Source organism: Engraulis encrasicolus, chromosome 6 (genome assembly GCF_034702125.1).
Source record: "Engraulis encrasicolus isolate BLACKSEA-1 chromosome 6, IST_EnEncr_1.0, whole genome shotgun sequence".
Lineage (NCBI taxonomy): Eukaryota > Metazoa > Chordata > Actinopteri > Clupeiformes > Engraulidae > Engraulis > Engraulis encrasicolus.
This window is the reverse complement of record NC_085862.1, coordinates 45,167,173-45,189,463: the sequence shown is the minus strand read 5'-3', so window position 1 is coordinate 45,189,463 and position 22,291 is coordinate 45,167,173. Positions and strand designations below refer to the sequence as shown.

Genomic DNA, 22,291 nt, shown 5'->3' with positions numbered 1-22,291 from the left:
GGGAGAAGAGGAGAGGAGCGAGAGGAGGAGAGGAGAAGAGAGGAGAGGAGAAAGGGAAGGGGAGGGAGAGAAGGGAGGAGAGGAGAGGAGAAAAGAAAGGGAGGGGAGCTTTCATTGGATGAGGAAATGGGTCACAGGCGTCACTGCTGGTCCCACTGAACACACTCCAGACTCCATACTGAGCCTCGCAAAGACCAAGGCAGATCCCTGCACACACTTCCTCCGACATAGATAATCTCAGATGTCTGCCCTGCCCCACCGACCGAAACCTATTTAAACTGGAATTACGGGAAAGTTATATGTAGATTTTCCCCATCTCCTGGGGTGGGCTATAAATATTCAATTATTAGAAATTGTTTCGATCTCTATTTCTGTTCTCTATAATGTGTTAAATTAAGTTATTTTTAGAGCATGACATGTGAAAGGCCATTCCTACTGATACTGGTAATTTGCCATAGTTGGCACGTTAGCGTGTAAGCGCAATTGCGTACAAGACAGGTGGGTACGTGTGTGTGTGTGTGTGTGTGTGCGTGCGTGCATGCGTGTGTATGTGTGTGTGTGTGTGAGTGCATGTGTGTGATTGCTCAGTACGTTCAGGTTATACTTTACATGTCTGACATTCTGTGACTGTCTGACTTTATCCTCATCATCTGTATATTGTTGTGCCGTCGCAGAGCTTTATATTCTGTATGGTAGCAGCACTGCTTGTGTTGACTTAGAATTGTGTGTGTGTGTGTGTGTATGTGCACCTCTGTTTGTGTGTGTGTGCACCTGTGTGTGTGTGTGCGTGTGTGTGTGTGTGTGTGTGTGTGTGTGTGTGTGTGTGTGTGTGTGTGTGTGTGTGTGTGTGTGTGTGTGTGTGTGTGTGTGTGTGTGTGTGTGTGTGTGTGTGTGTGTGTGTGCGTGTGTGCGTGTGTGTGTGTGTGTGTGTGTGTGTGTGTGTGTGTGTGTTGCTTGTGCTGTTGTGCTGTGCAGGCGTGGAGGCTTGTGTCAGTGCAGTGCAGTGTGTGCCTGTGTGTGTGCATGGGTGCATGCATACATCCTTGTGTGTGCGTGTGCGTGCGCGCATGCGCGTGTGTGTGTTGCTTGTGCTGTTGTGCTGTGCAGGCGTGGAGGCTTGTGTCAGTGCAGTGCAGTGTGTGCCTGTGTGTGTGCATGGGTGCATGCATACATCCGTGTGTGTGCGTGTGCGTGCGCGCATGCGCGTGTGTGTGTGTGTTGCTTGTGCTGTTGTGCTGTGCAGGCGTGGAGGCTTGTGTCAGTGCAGTGCTAGTGGGCAGCTCTCCTCTTCCTGCCAGCTCTGATGACTCACAGCCCTGTACAAAAGCCTAATCACCTTCTCTCTATACAGCACCACTCTGCAAGGCCTCTCTCTCTCTCTCTCTCTCTCTCTCTCTCTCTCTCTCTCTCTCTCTCTCTCTGCCTCTCTCTCTCTCTCTCTCTCTCTCTCTCTCTCTCTCTCGGCCTCTCTCTCTCTCTCGGCCTCTCTCTGTCTCTCCCACTTTCTCTCATCCCCCTCTCTCTCTCCCTGTCTCTCTTTCCCTCTCTCTCCCCCCCTCTCTTTCTCTCTCTCTCTCTATATATATATCTCTCTCCTTTAGCACATACACTTCCTTTCTGTCCATCCATTTCCGTCCACACTCTGACGACAGGCAAATCTCCTGCTTGGCTGATGGGCAATTTTATTTTGATCATTTTCTCCTCTCTCCTTAAGCTCAATTACCCAAATGTTGCGACAAATGTATACATACAGTTGTTTCCCAAGTATGATTTAATGCTTGCTGCAGTCTGGCTTGTGCTGTGCCTTTGACAGTAATTATCTTGGTGGTGTATATAATTTTTTTTTTGTTGGAGGTGGTGTTCAAGGTGAAAGATGGGAGCAATCTTCTATCACTCTCTCTCTCTCTCTCTCTCTCTCTCTCTCTCTCTCTCTCTCTCTCTCTCTCTCTCTCTCTCTCTCTCTCTCTCTCTCTCTCTCTCTCTCTCTCTCTCTCTCTCTCTCTCTCTCTCTCTCTTCTCTCTCTCTCTCTCTTTCTCATCCCTAACCTGATTAGCATGCCGAGCAACACACCAGATCATTTATAACACAGCTCACCCCCCCCCCCCTTTCTCTCTCCATGGCATTCTCTCCCAGGACAATTCTTCAATTTGGCCAAAGCCATCCTCATAGACCTGCCTAAATGTCAGTCAGATTATGTGCTGTTTAATATCAACTGGTGAGTGGGAGCCTGATAAGGAAGCAGTAGGGGTGAATGTGCTTTGTCTTTTGTCTTTGGTACATATAACAAGTCACGGAAGGTAAAACTTAGACACAAATGACTCACCACCCCTTATGAGCTCCTCAGGAAAATGAAAAAATAAAATAAAACTTATAATGCTTGAGTTGGGCTTTCAAAAAAAAAAAAAAAACATACACCCCTTGACGACATGGAGAGAACATTTATAGAAACAAGCATTAGTTGGCACATTATGTAACGTGGCATTTCATGTTAGAGTCTGAGGGGGAACACCAGAAATATATTTTCAGTGTAACTTTTTTGTGTTTCTTTGTTGGTTGTGATTTTTTTTGCGTTGTTTTGCATCAAATGTTGTGTATTCATCTTGTTTGTTTAGCGTACCCTGTTGAAGCCATCCATGGGTGGTTCATGATTCATCGCTTCCCCCTGCATGATCAAGTCTTTCAGGAGTTTTCACAATGCCTTTCACTTCTCCCTCCCTCTCTCTGTCTCTCTCTCCCTCTCTCTCCCACTTTCTCTGGTCCCCCTCTCTATCTACCCCCCCCTCTCTCTCTCTCTCTCTCTCCCTCTCTCTCTCTCTCTCTCTCTCTCTCTCTCTCTCTCTCTCTCTCTCTCTCTCTCTCTCTCTCTCTCTCTCTCTCTCTCTCTCTCTTTTTCGCTTTCCATTTCGTAATGTTGTTAGGATGCTAATGAATGTGCAGAGTGGTTATAGCAGCTGACAAGAAGCACAGCCGGGGAGAGCTTACTCATGCAGGCAGTTTATCAATGTTTTATTAATGCTTTATCAATATTTATCAATGCTTTCGTGTAGTCCACACAGATGTTTTCTGTGATAAAGCAAGAATTAATTTGGCACAGCCGCAAGGTTTCCTAGTTTGCATGCCACCTCCCTTTATGGGAGAATGTGTTTAAAAGATGTCTATTGAGCCTTGAGCGCTCTGTGTGTGTGTGTGTGTGTGTGTGTGTGTGTGTGTGTGTGTGTGTGTGTGTGTGTGTGTGTGTGTGTGTGTGTGTGTGTGTGTGTGTGTGTGTGTACGCGCGTGCCTGCGTGTGTGTGTGTGTGCGTGCGTGCGTGCGTGCGTGCGTGCGTGCGTGCGTGCGTGCGTGTGTGCGTTTTCTCTCTGCTGCTAGAACTTGCTGCTTCTGAACCCCAATGAGCGCTTTCTGACGGAGCAGAGCCTAAACCACCAGTCCTTCCAGAACCAGCGCATAGAGCGGCCGGCTCCCCTCACTCCCACCCCGGTGCGCTCCTCAAAGAGGAAGCCTCACCACGACAGCACTGCCCCCAGCAGGTGAGGAGGGCCACTGCACCTCTATCTCACACTTGGCCTGATTATCATCGACTTTCAAATCTCTTCCAGACTTGGTCTGACCAAGAGCATAACAATTAACATGCCAAAACGGCATGGTTGACCCGCCTCCCTTGGTTTGCTACTGATTGTTTGCTTCCCGTCAAAGTTTTTCTGGAGCTCAGAAACAATATTTGTATTGCTCCTGACCTGACTAGAAGCAACGCTGAAGGTGTTGTATCACTAGGAGGGCACAGCCTGGCTATCTCACACTGTCTTCAGTCATTTAGCATTTATCAGACAGGTTTTATCCAAAGCAACTTACGAAAGAGGACATGAACAGCAAAATATGCTGTGTTGGGAAAACAAGCTATACAAGCAGCAATAAAACAATAAAAGCAATAACACAATAAAATGGAATCTAATTCAGTACATAGAGATATACTCAGGGTGCGATTTGTCAAAAAAACAGAGGGGGGGACTTTTTTTTTTTCATGAAACGTGACGTCACAAAATGAAGTTAACGCGACTAACAGCTCAATATTGGATGATATCAAATGAATAACACTTAATTCAGTCAAAAACAACGTGGCAGTGTATTTTTTTTCCAACACTGACACGGACACTAACACAATGCGTCTTCATTGAGAGTTTTTTTTTTTTTAGCCTAATGCAGTTGGACATCTCTTGCACAAAAAATGTTGAAATCGCGAAGGGGGAATTCTGTAGCCTACATTTCGTGTGCCAAAGACACTTCAGTCACTCACAATCCTAAGCGCACTAACCCTAGAAATAGCCACCGAGTGTAGGCAGAGGGGGCTTTCAACGTGTCGTCCTCATGCGTTGCAACTTTCTACAAACGTTTAGTCGGGTTATACAAATTCATTGCATGCTCAGGCGCTACTCCACCCATTCCGTCTGCCTTGACAGTAGCCTAGATTTACGATTAAGGCACAACGGTTTCATAACCTAATGTGCATACAGAAATACTTAAACAATTTCAGTAACTTTTCTGCTCCATTTTAAAGCACCTCCCTTCCTAGAGCACCTGCTTTTTTGCCATTTGCATTCTGCATCCAATAGGCACCTCATCAATTAGCGAGAGGGCACAACCAACCAAACCCCGAGGAATCAGGACAGGGCGCCTCTCGCAACATCTGCCTACTGTCGGTGCGTCTTTTTGCATAGCCACTCAAGAACAGTCGGGAGTTGGAAGCAAAGTAGCCTATTTCAAACCAAATGTCTTAAACATTTCCTTTGTTAGCTCCCCCACTGACGCTGCGCAATGCAATGCAATGCAATGCGCCCCTTTTGCGCGCCTGTTTGTAGGCATTAGCCAAGTAGTTGGGTAGGTTGTTTCCTATTTGATGGTCCATCAAAAAAGTACTAACTGCTGCTTTGGCGTTTCATTTTCGCAGGTCGTTTGCATTAGCGATATGTTACTAATTCCCGTACAGAACGCAACTTTGTTGCATATTTGCTGTTGAGTCCGGGACCTCGTAAACATCAAAGCTTCCACCACGTCGGGCAATTTTGAAAGTGAGTGCAATGTAGACTGCAGAAAAGGGTCACAAGTTGCCTGTCATGTCAACATTTTTGTTAGTTTATTTTGATAGGCCTATTCGCGAGGATATTTTTCCAGCAAAGATAAAAACCAGAAGGGGGGATAATCCCCCCCATCCCTCCCGGCAAATCGCACCCTGTATATACTTTAGAGACAGCTCTGCCTCTTTGAGAATATGCTACAATATTTAATACCCCTTGAAATAATGAATTGATGGGCCTTTTCAAACTTATTGCTTAGAACTGTTTAAGACATTTCTTTCCTCTTATCTTTATTAATAACCACTTTCCTTCCAAAGTCCAGTTTTTCCTCACCCCCACTGTGGGGGAAATTGACTAGACTTGTCTCAAAATCTCAAGAACATGTTTTGAGCTTGTTTTGATGACTGAATGACCTATCCTATACAAATGCAATTACTATTACCACGGTTATTTTTATAAGGAGACCGATGAAGACTTTGCCATGTGGAAATGCTAGTCTAGCACCTCAATAGATATAAGAATTTCCACATCTGAATTGTTTGTTTAACCTTACTTCTCTTCTAGAAGTAAATCCTTTGCTGTGATGTGAAGCACAGGAAAAAAAATCTCATAGTTATTAGTATTTTTCTGTCATTCCAGCAGGAGTCATGGCTCCAAGAGCTCGGGCCACCACCGCTCCAACAGCCGGGACTGCTCCAGCCTGCCGCGCCACGAGGACCTGCATCCCCTTAGCTCGGAGGCCTTCCTGAACGGCAACGTGTCGGTCTCCTCGGCCGCCGTCTCCTCCAGCCTGAGCCCCACGCTGCACCCCAAGAGCTACCAGCCGCAGAGCCTGAACCGCTCTGCGTCCTGCGGCAAGGACCTGGCCATGTCCAACCACAGCAACCTGCCTCACATGCTGTCCAAGGACCCCGACTTCGACTACGAGTTCGAGTTTGGCCCGGCCCACTCTGGGAAGCCAGCCGACGGGCCTGGGGCCAAGTATCTCAAAGGCTCGCGATCCTCGCAGAACCGACACTCGTTTGTGGAGGGGAAAACAGGGACGCTCGGGGAGCGGGAGAAGCACGGTCGTCACGGCTATGGGGAGTCGCTGTCCTCGTCGGGTGACAGGAAGACAGCCTCGTTCCTCAGCTTCTCCAAGAGCCACGGCACGCTCAGCGATGCCAAGTCGGTGGGGAACCTCAGCGACCCACGGCTGATCCCGGACGAGCCCCCACCTAGCCGCTACTTCCCGGCTAGCTGCCTTGACCTGCACCAGGGCCTGATTGCCCCGGGGAGCCCATCCCTGCGCCACGGTGACCGTTTGGGCCACAGCCCAGCAGCCGTATCATCGTCCTCCTCGTCCAGGGGCAACAAGGGTGAACGTGAGGGCGGTACGCTAGATTCGTCGTTTCGCCGCTCCTCATCCAGGCACAAGAGAGATCAGCAAGAGGACTCCAAATCGCCCGATTCCCTTGACCCCGGTGGTGGAGGTGGAGGAGGGGGGAGCCACGGCCATTCCCTTTCTGCGCCACACGAAGTAGCGTTTCCCTACGGCCTGGGCTACACCAGCCCTTTCTCCTCCCAGCAGCGGCCGCATCGGCACTCCATGTACGTGCGGCGGGAGAGAGGGCGTCCCCATGGGGTGGATAGTGGTGGGGGAGGTGGAGGGGGTGGTGGTGGAGGAGGAGGTGGTGGTGGTGGTGGAGGAGGTGGTGGTGGTGGTGGTGGAGGGGGAGGACTAGCTGCTGGTCAGGGGATGCCGGTCAGGGCCAGCAGCCTGCAGATCCTCTCTCCGCAGCTACAGCACCGCACACTGCCACGCCACATGGGCAGCTCCGTTTCCAGGGAGGACCTGCATGGGGAAGACATGGGCAGGGTGCGTACAAATTCACATGTCCATTTTCAAAAATGATACATTTTTATTGGCTCTCAGTTATTAAGAGTAAAATCCTTGATGTTTGTTTTGATGTTAGAACTTACCGTGGTGTGGACATATCAGATTACCCAGTTCTAATCGACTGGTTTAATATCAGTTTGGAATAAGGCTCTCTTTGCTTCTCTTCCATATTTCAATGATTACTGAAATGCGTTTCACGCGAGTTTCTCTCTAAACAATGTATTCCTGTGTCGATACCAACAACTGCACCATCTACGGACCTTTCTATCTTCCTGATTTTGCTTTACCTTCTTTATTTAATTCTTTCCTTTCTTTCTTTCTGTGATTTTCTGTTTTGTCCTTCCTTCCTTCCTTCCTTCCTTCCTTCCTTCCTTCCTTCCTTCCTTCCTTCCTTCCTTCCTTTCTTTTGCTCTTTCTTTCTTTCTTTCTTTCTTTCTTTCTTTAGTACGACTCTGCAAGTCTATTCGTACCTAGTTCGCTACCCTCACCTTCTCTAGTCCTCTTTCTTGCACTCAATTTCTTACAGCATCCAATCACTCTTCTCCCAGTGAAATAACCACTGTCATTTTGTACAGTATGGGCCCAGAGAGCTGGAGTGATGACTATGATGACTGTTGCAGACTGAAAGCATTGAAGTGCTGTAGTTTCCGGTGTAGTGTGCCGCTCTGGAGAGCTTTTGCCATCCTCGCTCGTTCATGGCAGACAATGGGGATGGCCTTCACTGGCTCCGGTGGCCTCGTCCCCGAGAGCTGGGCCATTCACATTGCCCTGCTATGCCAGCTCTGACACACACAACAGCATTATCGGCCTACATAACATGTCCCTGTGCTGGTTCGTGCTATTTGTCAGAAACATATGAAGTAGAAGAAGAAATAAAAGCAAAAACACTAATTTGGTACTCATTAGGCATAGTGGAATAACTGGAATTACCACCATGCAATATTAGTGTAATTACCGTAATCTTATGGTACTGTGTTGTATTATTGTAATATCAATATTATAATAATATATGTAATACCTACGTCATTAATTAACCTCTACTTCTACTTCTACTTTTCTGCTTGTGCCTGAAGCTGTCATAGCAGGATTTAGTATCACTGAGCCAACCAGGTCTGCTTAAGAGTTTGGAGGCATTTTTATGTGCTTGAAAGCTTCTGAATGTATCTGTCAGTGGTCCCTCAATTTGTGTATTCACCTGTTTATGTAATGTGCCTATATAACAGTGTGCAATTGTGTATTCTGCTGTTACCTTTTTTCCCTCTCTGTCCCTCTTTCCCGCTCTCTCTTCCTCCCTCCTCGCTGTCACCCTCTCTCTGTCCTCTCTCCATCTCTGTGTTTTCTCTCTGTCCCTCTCTGTCTTTCCCTCCCTCCCTCCCTCCCTCCCTCACCCTTCTTCTCTCTATCCTTTTCTCTTTTTCTCTCTCTTCCGTCTCTTTGTGTGTCTGTTTTGTGCTTTGGGCTGCTGCCACCGCTACATCGCTGGCTCTCCATCTCTTCGCCCTCCCGACAGAATGAACCACTTGCCTCCGAGGCGCCCCACCCTCGGCCCCTAATCAGGGACTCCACGCGGGACAACACCACCCAATCCTTTCACCCCCCGCGTCAGAAGAGCGAGGTCCGAGATACGCAGCACTGCATTCAGCTACCCACCCTTGCAGCCACCTCATTCACTCACTTACTCACTCACTCACTCACTCACTGAGGGCATGGAGTATTACATGCATGGAGTATTCGGGTTTCCAATGGAATATTGTCAGTATTTGGTTTGAAAAAAGTTCCGGAATATCTGTGGGGGAGCACTATGCAAACGGAATATTCTCGGAATACGGCCACATTCAAACTCGGTTTACACGACTCGTGTGAAAGTTGAATACTGCCAATGTTTCGTTTTAAATCTGAATATTCCCAGCGTGTAGATGCACTCACTCACGTACGCACTTATTCACTCAGTCACTCACTTGCTCGCTTGCTCACTTGCTATTTCGCTGTCTCACACTCACTCACTCATTCACTCACAGTACCCTTCTTTAATCAGCCACTCTCACCTGCCTATGGACTCAACTGAACAGACCTCCCCTTCTCTCCTTCTTTCCCTTCCTTCTGTCTTCCTTTTTTATCTACCTATTTATCTACCTTCCTGGGACCAGATAGAGGTCTCACCTCCAGGATGAGAAAGTAAAAAAAAAAACCTTCCACAAATTTGATAGAACCAGATGGCCATACAGTGACATTACTGTACATGCTGTTTTTTTTTTTTAACTTTCCGAACCTGAGCTTGGCACCTCTGCTAAGGATAAGGGTTTCACACACACTTGCACTCAAACTCACACTTTGTTCCTTTGTCCTCTTTCTTCTTTCTGTTTCTCTTTCTTTCTATGTGCCTTTGCTCCCTCTGTTTACTGGAGGTATTGCTACACACCTTAATGATTGGCTGGACAGCAAAGTTGGGCAACTAGACGTCTTGTAGCGCGAACATTTTGTAGCTCCGGAACTTAAAGCAGTTGCTACAGTATAATTGAACTCCTGATTAAGGTGGCCTGGATGAAGGCACATAATGACACCTAGCACCAATGATTGTATAATTCAACCTTTTTTGAACAAACGCCCCCTTGACGTCAACACAAGCCTCCCAATGCCCCTTCACATCATCAAAAGCTTGACAATGCCTCCCTTTACTATTGAAAAATAAAATGGACTAATGCCCCCAATGGGAACTAAGCCCCGCCCCCACACAGCTGTATCCTTCTCAACGCCTCCCTTGGGCTCCTCAACGGCCCCTGGGGGACTGTACCGCCCCCGTTGAGAAACAATAGTATAATTAGAATAGACAGTCATGGGCTAACAAATACAGTAAGGTATGGCCAAGTGTGCACCGTTGATGAGCTTAGCCCAGAATCTAAACCAGTGACTTTCCCAAAGAAGCTATATCACCACAATTACGGCCAACTTGAATTGACTTGACTTACAGCTGTAAATGGCGATGGAAGAATATGTATTGTTATTATATGGTGTGACGTCATCGGTCGAATGCTCCATTCATTTCAACGGGGCTCCCCAACGTTCGCACGTCTGTTATTTTTCGATAACGGACGTGTTGGTCTATAACAGACCGCTGTCAATGGCAACAAGACTTTTCACTGCTAAAGCGACTTTTCAACAAGATTCTAATCAGCTGCTGTGATAGACAACACCTATTGTCCTGGCTACCTAGCTGTTGCCTAGCGGTGTTCCACAACGGCACTGTTTTGTTTTGCGCAGCAACAATCTTTTGACATTAAAAACTATAATAGACTTCACATTAAATTGGTCTAAAGAAATGTCCCCGCCATGTGTGAATCATTTAAGTATATCCATATAATAAGCGGGTTAACTTTCGGCGAGTCGGTCGCTTTGTGGAATAGCAGCACTTCAGAGAGAACAAGACCCCTCCGCTCCGCGTTGGGGTCTAAAGATTCTCTCTGTCGTGCTGCTATTCCACGGTAGCGACCTTCTCGCCGAACGTTAACCCTTACTTAATGTATGACTGATATTGCTTTTTGTCTTGGCCTTGTGGATGTAGAGGAATGAGAGGTGGTATTACTATAATCCTGCTAAGCATTTAATAACTTTATACTGTTATAATGAAGTGTGTTATTAAGTAAGACTTTTATGACCCCCATAAGTATCTGGTGAAGGGAATAAGGGCATAGCCTACTGTGGGGGAATCCCCAGCCATACTGGACAGCTGAAGCCCATTCCGACAGAGCCATTCTTCTTTTGATCTTGGATTCCCTTAACCTCATCATTAATTCACAAGGATAGAGTGCCCCCCGTGTCTCTTATTGTCCTTCCTCTCCCCTTCTTATTGCAATCCCCCCACCAGGGCCGCTGACAGCTTTTGCTGGGCCCAGGACAAAGTCATCTGAAAGGGCAAACAATGTAGTGAAGACCCAAATTTAGGCCCCCTGTCTCCCTGGCCACGGGACGAGTGACACCTCCCCCCCGCTTCCCTGCCCCCCCGTGTCTCTTACTGTCCTTCCTCTCCCCTTCTTACCCCCCCCCCCCCCCCACCCACCCTCACCCTCTCTACTACGGAGTCTCTCTAGCAAACACACAGGCAGTGTTCCATACCATTAACACCAACAAGAACACACACTGTAGGTGTATATCAAGAACAAAAGAGCACACATCAAGGACAAAACACTGAAAGCACTTATTATCTGGCTGCTAAAAGGATGCCGCTTCCTTTTCCAGCCCATTTTTGTATTTGAGAAACAGTGTTAGTCTTTGAGAAACTCTGAGTGTGTGTGTGGGTGCCTGAGTGTGCGTGGGTGTGTGGGTGTGTGTGTGCTTGCGTGCGTGCGTGTGCGTATGTGTGTGCGTGCTGTGCTCGTGTGTGTCTTTCGTTTGTATGAGAATGTCATCATGTCGCCCTTTTCTGCCATAGGTGAGCATGTACCATGAACAGATGCCTGAAGATGCGGGCTCCTCAAAGGAGAACCGCATGATCTACAGTGAGTCCATGCCTCGCCGAGTGGGCAGCTTCTACAGGGGTGAGAGAACACACACACAACCATTAACCTCATGGGTAACACCATATTTGATGCGTTCTAGTACATAAGGTTGTCATGTCATCATCATAAGAGGGACATGCCACATGTCAGAAACATTATTGATGGTTATGATTATTGTCACAGTGTGTCATTCGGTTTTTGGAATGTCAAGTTGACATTGTTTGGTTGTCATGACATTGAATGACACATTATGGCAACAGAGATAAACATCAATGATGTCTCATTAATGTTCCTGACGTGTGTCATGTCACTCTTATGATGCTTACATGGCACCCTTATGTGGATGTCATGACATCAAATATTGTAAAGCGTTATCCACATTATGTTTCCAAATTGGTGATCAGTCACCTCATCAGACATCTCTGACTTGACATCCATACCAGAGCTGATATCCATACAGTTTAGCAGTTAAGTGAAGCAGTTATCTGTCGTGGAGTAGCGACTGTTTGCCTTGACGTCACAATGACGTCATGTTTTTGAGCAGGCTTGCATCTCTAAGTACAGTTTATACTTGCTTGCTTTGTTGCTTCTCTTGTGCAGGTCAGTAAAAATAGAAAATGGATCTCCTCCTAGGCCTTTCGAGATAGAGACACCGTTCAAACACTAAAACGACCGGCTCGGCTTGGAGATCATTTGTTCTGCTATAGCATGTCTGTGTCTCTTGTCGTTTTTTCGTTTTCGGTGATTTTGTGCAAGTTTAGGTCCCCATAGAAAACAGGCATTCCACCCCTCTAGGGATCAGAGTGCAGGAAGCTTTTTTTGTTCATAAAACATCAACACTTTCACCTAGAAGTTTAGTTGACACGTTGTTAGCGAGCTCTATGAGATGACTCCAAACGGTGAAAGTATCATGTCCCAACTCCCATTACTTTTTAAATGGCAGGTGTGTAAAAAGTGCTGGGCTGGCCCAATGGCTTTTCCTATTGACTCTTGAAGTGCCTTTCTGAAGAGGTCAGGTCATCTGCAACAAGAGGTCCATTTGTGACTGAACCGTTTAACCTATAAACTTCATTCAAGGACTGTTAGAAAGATCACACGTATGACTCCAATCTGTGCGAAGGACATGTGCCAATTCTTTTTAGTTTTTTAACAACAGCGATCTAAAAACTAGAAACGGTTTTTATTCTGCCCTCTGCCTTAGAGCACAATACTAACTGCCATTCAGACAATCAGAACAGGTGCTGCCAATAAAAGGTTCCATCTCAACTGTCACTTTCTCTCAACATTCTATTCTTAACGAGCACCTGTAACCTGTAACTGTACCTACCATTCTAGAATTCTATTGTTCAGCTCTTCAATGCAATGTGATATTGTCTTGCTGGAATGTTTATGACAGCCAGCTGCTTGGCTCAATGGTAAAGGTGCTGGATTAGAGATATGGAGGTTGTGACCATACCACTCGGACCCATGTTGATTTTCAAAATTATATCATATGCAGTGTTCCTTAACCAACTGAAAATACCATGTATGTCATTTAGTATCAATGGCAAAGGTGCTGGATTAGAGATATGGAGGTTGGGAGTTCGAATCCCACTTGGACCCATGTTGATTTTCAAAATTATATCATATGCAGTGTTCCTTAGCCAACTTAAAATACCATGTATGTCATTTAGTATCAATGGCAAAGGTGCTGGATTAGATATATGGAGGTTGTGAGTTCGAATCCCACTTGGACCCATGTTGATTTTCAAAATTATATCATATGCAGTGTTCCTTAGCCAACTTAAAATACCATCTATGGATTTTTCCAACATTTCTTTTAGCTTTGTTTTCTCAATAGTAGTTTGTTTTTAATTTAGGTATAGAGATATCAAAAATAAAACTGCTCAGCTCTGCCCCAAAAGGCAAGCCCGCTTCCAACATTTTCTGTGAGAATGCAATCTAGTTTCCTTTCATTTCCTTTCAACCTTGTCCACGTCCATTACGTGTTCCATGTTCCATGTTTCACATTCCGTATCCCATGTTCCATGTTCCATGTTCCGTGTCCAGTGCCCTCCCCCAGGCCAGACAACTTCCATGACAGCGGGAGCCAGAGCAGAGAGAGGTCGGGCATGACGGGGGACAGTGGCTCCATGTCCAACCACGCCAAACGCCAGACTGCCTTTGACCCCTGGTGAGTGTGTGTGTGTGTGTGTGTGTGTGTGTGTGTGTGTGTGTGTGTGTGTGTGTGTGTGTGTGTGTGTGTGTGTGTGTGTGTGTGTGTGTGTGTGTGTGTGTGTGTGTGTGTGTCTGTGTGTGTGTGTGAGAGAGAGAGAGAGAGAGAGAGAGAGAGAGAGAGAGAGAGAGACAGAGAGAGGCAGAGAGAGAGAGAGAGAGAGAGAGAGAGAGAGAGAGAGAGAGAGAGAGAGAGAGAGAGAGAGAGGCCTTGCAGAGTGGTGCTGTATAGAGAGAAGGTGATTAGGGTTTTGTACAGGGCTGTGAGTCATCAGAGCTGACAGGAAGAGGAGAGCTGCCCACTAGCACTAGAGAGGAAGAGAGAAAGAGAGAGAGAGACCAATGCCCTCCAGAAGTGATGTTGTTTACAGTACATTGTCATGCTTATTGGTTTAGTGTACACTAGGTCAAGCATACCCTGAAATTTCAAATTCTGTATTTGAGCTTTACGTTTTTCATAACACAGACAAAGGCTTTCCGCGCCTGTAAGTTTGCAAGACTTGACATTGAGAAGTGGACTCTCAATTTAGTTTTTTTGTTTGCTTATGTATTTACAAGTAATTAGTCAGTATATGATAAGCGGACAGACTTTGGCAAGATTTTGTGGCACAGTTAGCAGCATAATAGGCAGAGTGGTGTCAACAATAATCGATTCGGCAATGCAATGCAATGCGAGGCATGGACGATCCAATTCAATGCGGCAAGTTCCAGAATCGATGCAGCATTTTTTTATGTTTCAATTACCGTGGATATTTCAGGAGCAAATTAATGATAAATTAAATAAAAGCACTTCAAAGCATTGAAAACTGCAAGAGTGATACAGAAAACAGCCAATAAAATGTTGCTCAGTTTCCGAAGACTTGTATTGCCTCATCATGACTGATGAAATATTTGCTTTGCTTTCAGTAGAAATGTAATGCATTGCAATGCATCGTAAAATTGAACCGATTCGAACTGAATCAAATCGCTACCTCCTGAATCGGAATCGAATCGAATCGTGAGGGCAGTGCCAATGCACACCACTAGCAGAGTGTGTGGCTGATTTGCAGTATCGTGTTAAAGAAGGGAAGTGAAGGTATAGTGTAAAAGAGACGCTGTTCTGAGAAACCAGGGTTAAATGCTCCTAGTGTGATCATGGTTTATTGATAAGTCAACGTTTCTTTTGTTTCACAGTGCAGATACCATGAAAAGGGGCTCCCTTTTAAAGATTATTCATGCCAAAGTGCAAAGCAGTATTCCCAACTAATCTGAAGTGAAGTTCTTATTTTTTTGCAATGAAAAAACAAATTGTAAGGGTGTATTTAACTCAACGCCCGTATAAACATTTTGCTTCTTTTATTGGAAACAGTAGTGTTAAAGATTTACTAAGCATGGCACTCAAGATCACCTTTCCTCCACCACACCACCCAAGTGGCCTATGCAGTCCTCAACAGACATACTGAGTTGTACAGACATACTGGGGTGAATTTCTCGAAACCAAAGTTGCTTACTACATTAGCTACTTCGTTGCTTTCAATGCATTTTCCCATTGGCAACTACCGAAGTTGCTAACAGGCTAACAACTTCCCTTTTGAGAAACTCACCCCTGAATTGTACACAAGGGTGCCGGAACGAGTTTTAAAGTGGTGTTGAATTTTTTTTTTTTAATTTCTTAACCATGTTACTGCTGCTGCACTCCACACATGTGTCTGCAGTAAAAGTCAAGAAAGCCTCATTTAGGGAGCCTAAAAGTGGGGATGCAAATGCACCACTTCCGCCACCTATGCCTGTACACAACGACTTTTGGTGGGGAAGTGACTTAAGGTTTCTCCTGCTTTTGGTGTGGAAGTGACGTTAAGGTTTCCCCTGTCTGTGCTCTGTGCTCTGTGATGTGCAGGACGGGATCAGAGGCTGTCACCATGACACCCCCTGAGCCATCCAAAGAGAAAGAGAAGCAGGGATTCTTCAGAGCAATAAAGAAGAAAAAGAAAAAATCCCAAACGGTGAGTTTTTGATGTGTGCACACATGCTTGTATTAAACTGTATATTTGTTGGTATGTTCTATGTATGCAACTGTGTACTTGTATGTGTGTATTTGTTCCTTCTATAAATATGAGAAATAAAATCACTCAAAATGACTCACTAAATGGCAAAGACAAAGACTAACGCCATTTGTTTGTACCATCACTTAGCTTTCTCTGTGCAGTTGTCTACCGTGTACATGCTGTCTATGTGCTGTGTGGTTCAGTGTGTGTCAGATGTAAAGAAGCAATTTACCCCCCACCTGGTAATAGCTCGAGCACACTTACCTTATATTGATGTAAAGACACCCATGTGGGGAGGGAAATAAGCATGTGTGTGTGTGTGTGTGTGCGTGTGCGTGCGTGTGCGTGTGTGTGTGTGTGTGTGTGTGTGTGTGTGTGTCTGTGTCTGTGTCTGTGTCTGTGTCTGTGTCTGTCTGTGTGTGTACAATGTGTGTATACAGTAATGTGTGTACAATGTGTGTACAGTGTGTGTATGTTTTTTGTCTATGTGTGTCTCTGTGTGTGTGTGTGTGTTACTGTAATTGTGATGGGTGTTGTGTGTTCGTGCTACCCTGTTGTCCAAAGTGTTGCATCAGCGTCTTGTGCCTCTTGTATTCCAGGTGGACGGAGTAGACGACCGGAGTCCCGTCATCAAGAAATGTCTATTCCCCCTCTTTAACTCAAAGAATCACTTAAAGCATAACTCCTCCATGAAAGTGCTTCCCGTAGTCTCCTCACCGATGGTACATGTATATCTGTCCCATCTGTTTTGTAAGCCATTGTTGTTGCCTCTCACCAGCCTAAACTGTCCGCAAAGCGAGCTAGTTAGCTAGCTAGCTCGCTCCCGCTGTCCCATTTGCATTGCATGCTAACTAACATTGCTAATCGCCATTGTTTTTTTTCCTCCCAGCTCTTGCCAGCTTAATTTGTTTTGCAGCATTTTCCCACCAGATCCATAAGGTTATCCCAAAACTTTTCAAAGTGACATTGTCGCATTGATTTGTGTGTACACTGGACACCATGGAATGTAGCGTAAACTCTTTAATATAGTAGAAACAGTATTTTTGCAATGAAAATAAAAACACTATAGTCTTCAGGCACCCTACAGGTAGAGAGAGACAGCCAGCATCTCCACACAGTGGTTACCATGGTTATGAACCATGAAAGTAGAGGAAATTCAGTGGTGCCTCTCACCCTGTTACATGTACAAGTTGATACACTTGAAACTTGAACCACTGCAACATTTTTTTCCAACTAGAGTTGTATGTCTCAGCTTTGAGGTAATAAAAAACATATTCCCTCTTTATGATCATACACAGTAAAGCCAGAGTTGGCGTTTGTATATAAAACCTGTATGGATCTGGTGGAGTGTAATTCTTTTTCCAGGGGCCATGCCGAGGTGTGAGAGAGGGTGGGTGGTGGTGGCATCTGAAATGACGTCAGCATGCATGATGTGGACAGGTGGAGGGATGTGGGTGGTGTGTGTGGGTGGGTGGGGGTCGAGAGTGGGTGGAGGTTGGACCATCGATCGTCCACCAGGGGAGGACATGGTGTGCATGACTTCAGAGGCCGTGGTTTTTGGACACGGGTGGCTGGCTGCTTATATACTGTACTGTACATTACATTCACAAAAGCCCACACACCTGTCTGTCCTGTCTGTTATGATGGCTTTGCAGACAATCCGACATCTCACCAGAGAGAGAGAGAGAGAGAGAGAGAGAGAGAGAGAGAGAGAGAGAGAGAGACGGAGAGTGAGATAACAGTCACTTAAGGGAAGCCGTTGACAGCATCCCAGGGATTCCGAGATTGCACGCTCTACCTGCACACACACACAGTGCCATGTCTTGTCTACGTTGATGATGATTGGTCGTGATAATGTTTAATTATCCCTGACTGAGTTAATGGCCCCTTCATCTGAATGAATCATTTACAGAGAGGAAGGGGGGCAGTACAGTATAGTCTCGTAGTCTCGAATGCACTTGCCTTATTTTAGCCTCCAACAAGCAGGCGCCTTGAGTCCTAGACGGCACAAATTGTACAGTTTCAGCAACAAGACAAAAGCCTCAGCAGACCATCGAGCCCTCCTTCACCCCCTCTCTCCCTCCCTCCCTTCCCCTTTTATTACCCAGCTGTGATGGATGATTTGGGGATGAGGGGAGGAAGAGACGTAAATGAGTGTAGACGTGGTCAGATGGAGAAGAACTCAGAAGTACTCAGCTGCTCTCAGTGATCATAACTGTGTCAATGCAGGCTGAGGAGATGAAGATGCACTGTGTAAAAGAAGTCTGAGTAGGAACACATATTCAAAAGGAAAGAAGAAAAATGCATAGTGTGCGTGCATGTGTTTGAGAGAGAGAGAGAGAGAGGGAGAGAGAGAGTGTGAGATAGAGAGAGAATATATATAGAGGAGGGAGAGACAGGAAGGAAAACAAGCATTTACTCTTCTCGACGGATAATGTGGCCAAGTGTGATGCTAACGCGGAAAGCTTGAACAGATTGCCCACTCCTCCACATGGTGACATTGTGAGTTAATTTCCACCCTCGAGGGGTCCCGCCAGCTGCATCCTTCTAGGTTGGTTTTTTTTTTCGGAGACAAAAAGGCTCAGGAGTGAGGAATTAAATAATTATTAATTTGACTCAGTCATTTTATCAACATTTGGTCAACAACTCTGAATGCCATTTTTTTCTCCTCAGTTATTCCTTTTGTCTTGCACATGTTACTTGGCCAATGGCAAGGAATTCATTCGAATTAATTTCTTTCTATGCAATTTTGTCAAGAATTTGGACACTAGCCACTTCCTGCAGGGTGTCGATACATTTCTTGCACTATGAAAGCGAAATTTTGTCAATGTCAGCAGTTGTGTGTGTGTGTGTGTCCGTCATGCCCTATATTTTGGACATAGTGCTTGGATGTCAGAATCTTCAATGTCAGTATACTACGTATGTGTAGTGAGATGTCCTTTTGACAGGCAAAAGATGCACAAGAATAAACAGCATATAAGAAAAAGTAGAAATAAGTTTTGAAAAAATCCCTGTTAAAATTTGTAACAAACTGTACCTGAACTCGCTGTATACAAAAGACTGTACAAAAGACTGTGGCATATTACTTACAATAATATTGATCAATACATGTGCACTCACAGAGTGCAGACACCTGACATTTCAGCTCAAAGCACGAAATAATCACCTTGAGTTATGATGCACACCAGCATTTTGATAACATTTCTGAACGATATCTCAATTTACAAACCAACAAACAAATAAATATAGTTACGAACTCTTGGTGAAAACATATCATCCATAGGGGAGGTAGTAAGTAAGTAAGTAAGGTATCATCCAGAAGTTTTACCTGGAGGTGATAGAGCTGTCCCATAGGTGTGCTGTGGTATCCTCTCCTCTCTCTCCTCATGGTTATCAAATGCTTTTGGGGGTTCCACAGCTGTTGGCAAGAGTGCTTCTGTGCTGTGATTGGTGTACGTCACTTTTCCGACAACCTTATCTGTAATCTGATTGGCCAGGTCCCGAGCGATGGGCCGGACCCGGTGGTCATGTCAAAGTCAGTCAGGTCATCCTCCTCGCACCAAAGCAGCCGATCCCACCGGAACCGGACGCGGGAACGCGACAGGGATCGAGACCGGGAGCGGGAACGCGAACGAGAACGCGAGCTGGAGGGAGACGAGTGGAACATCGACAAGATCGACAACATCGAACGAGAACATCGACAACCTCCTCCTCAGGTGACAGAACCATATCTGATCACGAAGAGAGAACAAAAGCAACAGCCCTCCTAGCACAGGCACAATCACAGAAAGGACATTTACAACATCCTTATAATAGCCATTTGCCACCATACTTTTTCAGTCTTGTACTCTATGTACATGTATGTACGTACTGTGCATGTGTGTGCGTGTGTTTGTTCGTTTGTTTGTTTGTTGTATTTGTTTATTTAGTTGTCATAAGTCAACCTTTTGCATCTGAATAGCCCCAATAGGCTCGTGGCATCGACATCATTCTAGTCCCCTAATCTCATGGCACAGACATCCTTACAGCAAGATGGCTTACTTCCTCATACAGCCCTAGCATATCCAAAATCTTGCAGATCCCCGAAATCTGGATTTGGCATGGCTCGTGTATTGCGGATCAGGCATGAATCAGCCCAGATATGGCATTACATGCATCTTAACATCTCGCGGATGTGGGCCAGGTCTGAGCCAGTTCCGTGCCAGAGTTTAGCCACCATCTGACAGAGAGCTGTGAACTGGCAGTGCAGCGTGGAGAGAGAGTCTGGGGAGTCGTATAGGCTCTCTCTCTCTCTTTCTCTCTCTCTCTCTCTCCCTCTCTCTCTCTCACCCTCCCTCTGTCTCTCTCTCACATTATCTTATCCCCCTCTCTATCTATCCTCTCTAGTCTCTCTTTTCCTCTCTCGTTCCCTCTTTATCTCTCGCTCTGTCTATCTCTATCTCTTCCTATTTCTCTTTCTCTCTCTGTCCCTCTCTCCCTCTCTCTCACCCTCTCTCTGTCTCTCTCCCTCTCTCTCTCTCTCTCTCTCTCTCTCTCTCTCTCTCTCTCTCTCTCTCTCTCTCTCTCTCTCTCTCTCTCTCTCTCTCTCTCCCGGCTGCTGTGTAAACAGTAAGCGATGACTAAGGTGTGGGCTGACTGTAGCGGAGACACAGCCGCAGAGCTGGAGGTGGCCGAAAGAGCACTGAGTAGGTGTGTGTGTGTGTTTGTGTGTGTGTGTGTGTGTTTGTGTGTGTGTGTGTGTGTGTGTGTGTGTGTGTGTGTGTGTGTGTGTGTGTGTGTGTGTGTGTGTGTGTGTGTGTGTGTGTGTGTGTGTGTGTGTGTGTGTGCGTGTGTGTGCATCCTTCTGACTTCAGCACGTTGCACTTACACATGCAAACATATACATACAGGCAGTGCAGACGTCTTTGCTCAAACACACATTGAAGGCACTCACATTCAAATGCAATACAGTCCTGAATGCATACATGCACGCACGAGTATACACGCACCACACCACACACACACACACACACACACACACACACACACACACACACACACACACACACACACACACACACACACACACACACACACACACACACACACACACACACACACACACACACACACATACGCGCACACACACATACACATACACATACACACAAATACATCCACTCTGCCTCCACCGGTCTTAACAGCAGAGAGAGAGCTAGGAAGTGTGTGTCAGCAGCGGTGGCTGGTTGGCCAGCCCACAGTATATCTGGCGGGGCTTTGAGGGTGACATGCCGCCCACCCCTAAGCTGCTGCTGCTGGGGTAGACACACGTAGGGAGACACACACACACACACACACACACACACACACACACACACACACACACACACACACACACACACACACACACACATGCGCACACACACACATGCGCACACACACACACACACACACACACACACACACACACACACACACACACACACACACACACACACACACACACAAGCACGCACACACACACACACACACACACACACAATACATGTGTCACACACACACACACACACACACACACACACACACACACACACACACACACACACACACACACACACACACACACACACACACACACACACGCATACACACACAAATACACACAGAGAAGCTGGTAAATATCCCCAACTCAGTGTACGAATATCAGATTTATCCAGGAGTCTTTTGGTTGCTTTGTTTCTTCCCATGGATGTTCCAAATCTGTCTGGCATTGACATACTGCATGTGCACTGTGCCACAAGCATGCAGTATCCTTGAATGTACTGGTAGCCTATGTTATTAAAATGTATTTCTGAGTATGGATGTAACATGATGCTAAAGCGTCAGTTCTGATGCCTCCACACAGCCATCTTGTACTTGGCCTCCAAAAACCACATAATCAATGTATCAGTTTAAGCCGATGAGACAAGCCGTTATAAATTTGCTGTTATCAGAATGGAAATGACCAACTTGTAGTGCATTACTGAAGGTCCTGTGTTATAGTATTGTAGCAGTATGGTACTTAACTTTTCAATGACTAGTACAGTGTGCCACTGGAGGTACGGCGTGCATTAAGGGGCTACAGTGTTGGCACAGAAGATTAGCTCAAAACCTTCCTGTTTAAATGTCCATGTATTGCTTGACAATCAGAGAACAGTATGCTAGCTTATTTGGGCAGCGGCATAAAAGTCTGTGATGGACGGATGGACACCCGCACAGTGTGCCTCCGTCCTTATGTGGTAATAATCATTACACCGCAGAATACAAAGACAGAATTGGATGTGCCAGCTGTTTAGGAAGATTGTTTATGTAGCTTTCGCTGTGTGAGTCCACTGTTAGGGCTCTTGTGGACCAATGTGGGCTGTGGTTTCTGTGAGAGACTGTGTGACTATGTGATTTCTGCAGGCAGTAGTTTCATTTTCTCTATGTTACTGCATTAGGCTGCGTGAATCCTTTGGGTTTTGTTCACCCTGGGCCTCTGTGCAAGACTATGACGTGAACCGCCCAGTGATTGGATACTCCAGAGAGTATCTGCATACGCAGAGTTCACCAAATAGTATCCAATCACTGGGTGTTTGACCTCCTAGCAAGT

At 45.9% G+C, this 22,291-nt stretch overlaps 1 protein-coding gene across 2 annotated transcripts in view; it reads left to right on the top strand.

The window, feature by feature from the left end:
- Positions 1-22,291, top strand: part of LOC134451355 (cyclin-dependent kinase-like 5) — a 147,609-nt gene that overhangs the window by 121,908 nt on the left and 3,410 nt on the right. For both annotated transcript variants that reach the window (XM_063201765.1, XM_063201766.1), the window contains exons 11-18: positions 3,369-3,529; positions 5,714-6,929; positions 8,461-8,565; positions 11,377-11,482; positions 13,493-13,616; positions 15,534-15,639; positions 16,281-16,403; positions 19,179-19,397. In XM_063201765.1, the coding sequence (XP_063057835.1) occupies positions 3,369-3,529; positions 5,714-6,929; positions 8,461-8,565; positions 11,377-11,482; positions 13,493-13,616; positions 15,534-15,639; positions 16,281-16,403; positions 19,179-19,397 (2,160 nt within the window). The remainder of the gene's footprint in view (positions 1-3,368; positions 3,530-5,713; positions 6,930-8,460; positions 8,566-11,376; positions 11,483-13,492; positions 13,617-15,533; positions 15,640-16,280; positions 16,404-19,178; positions 19,398-22,291) is intronic.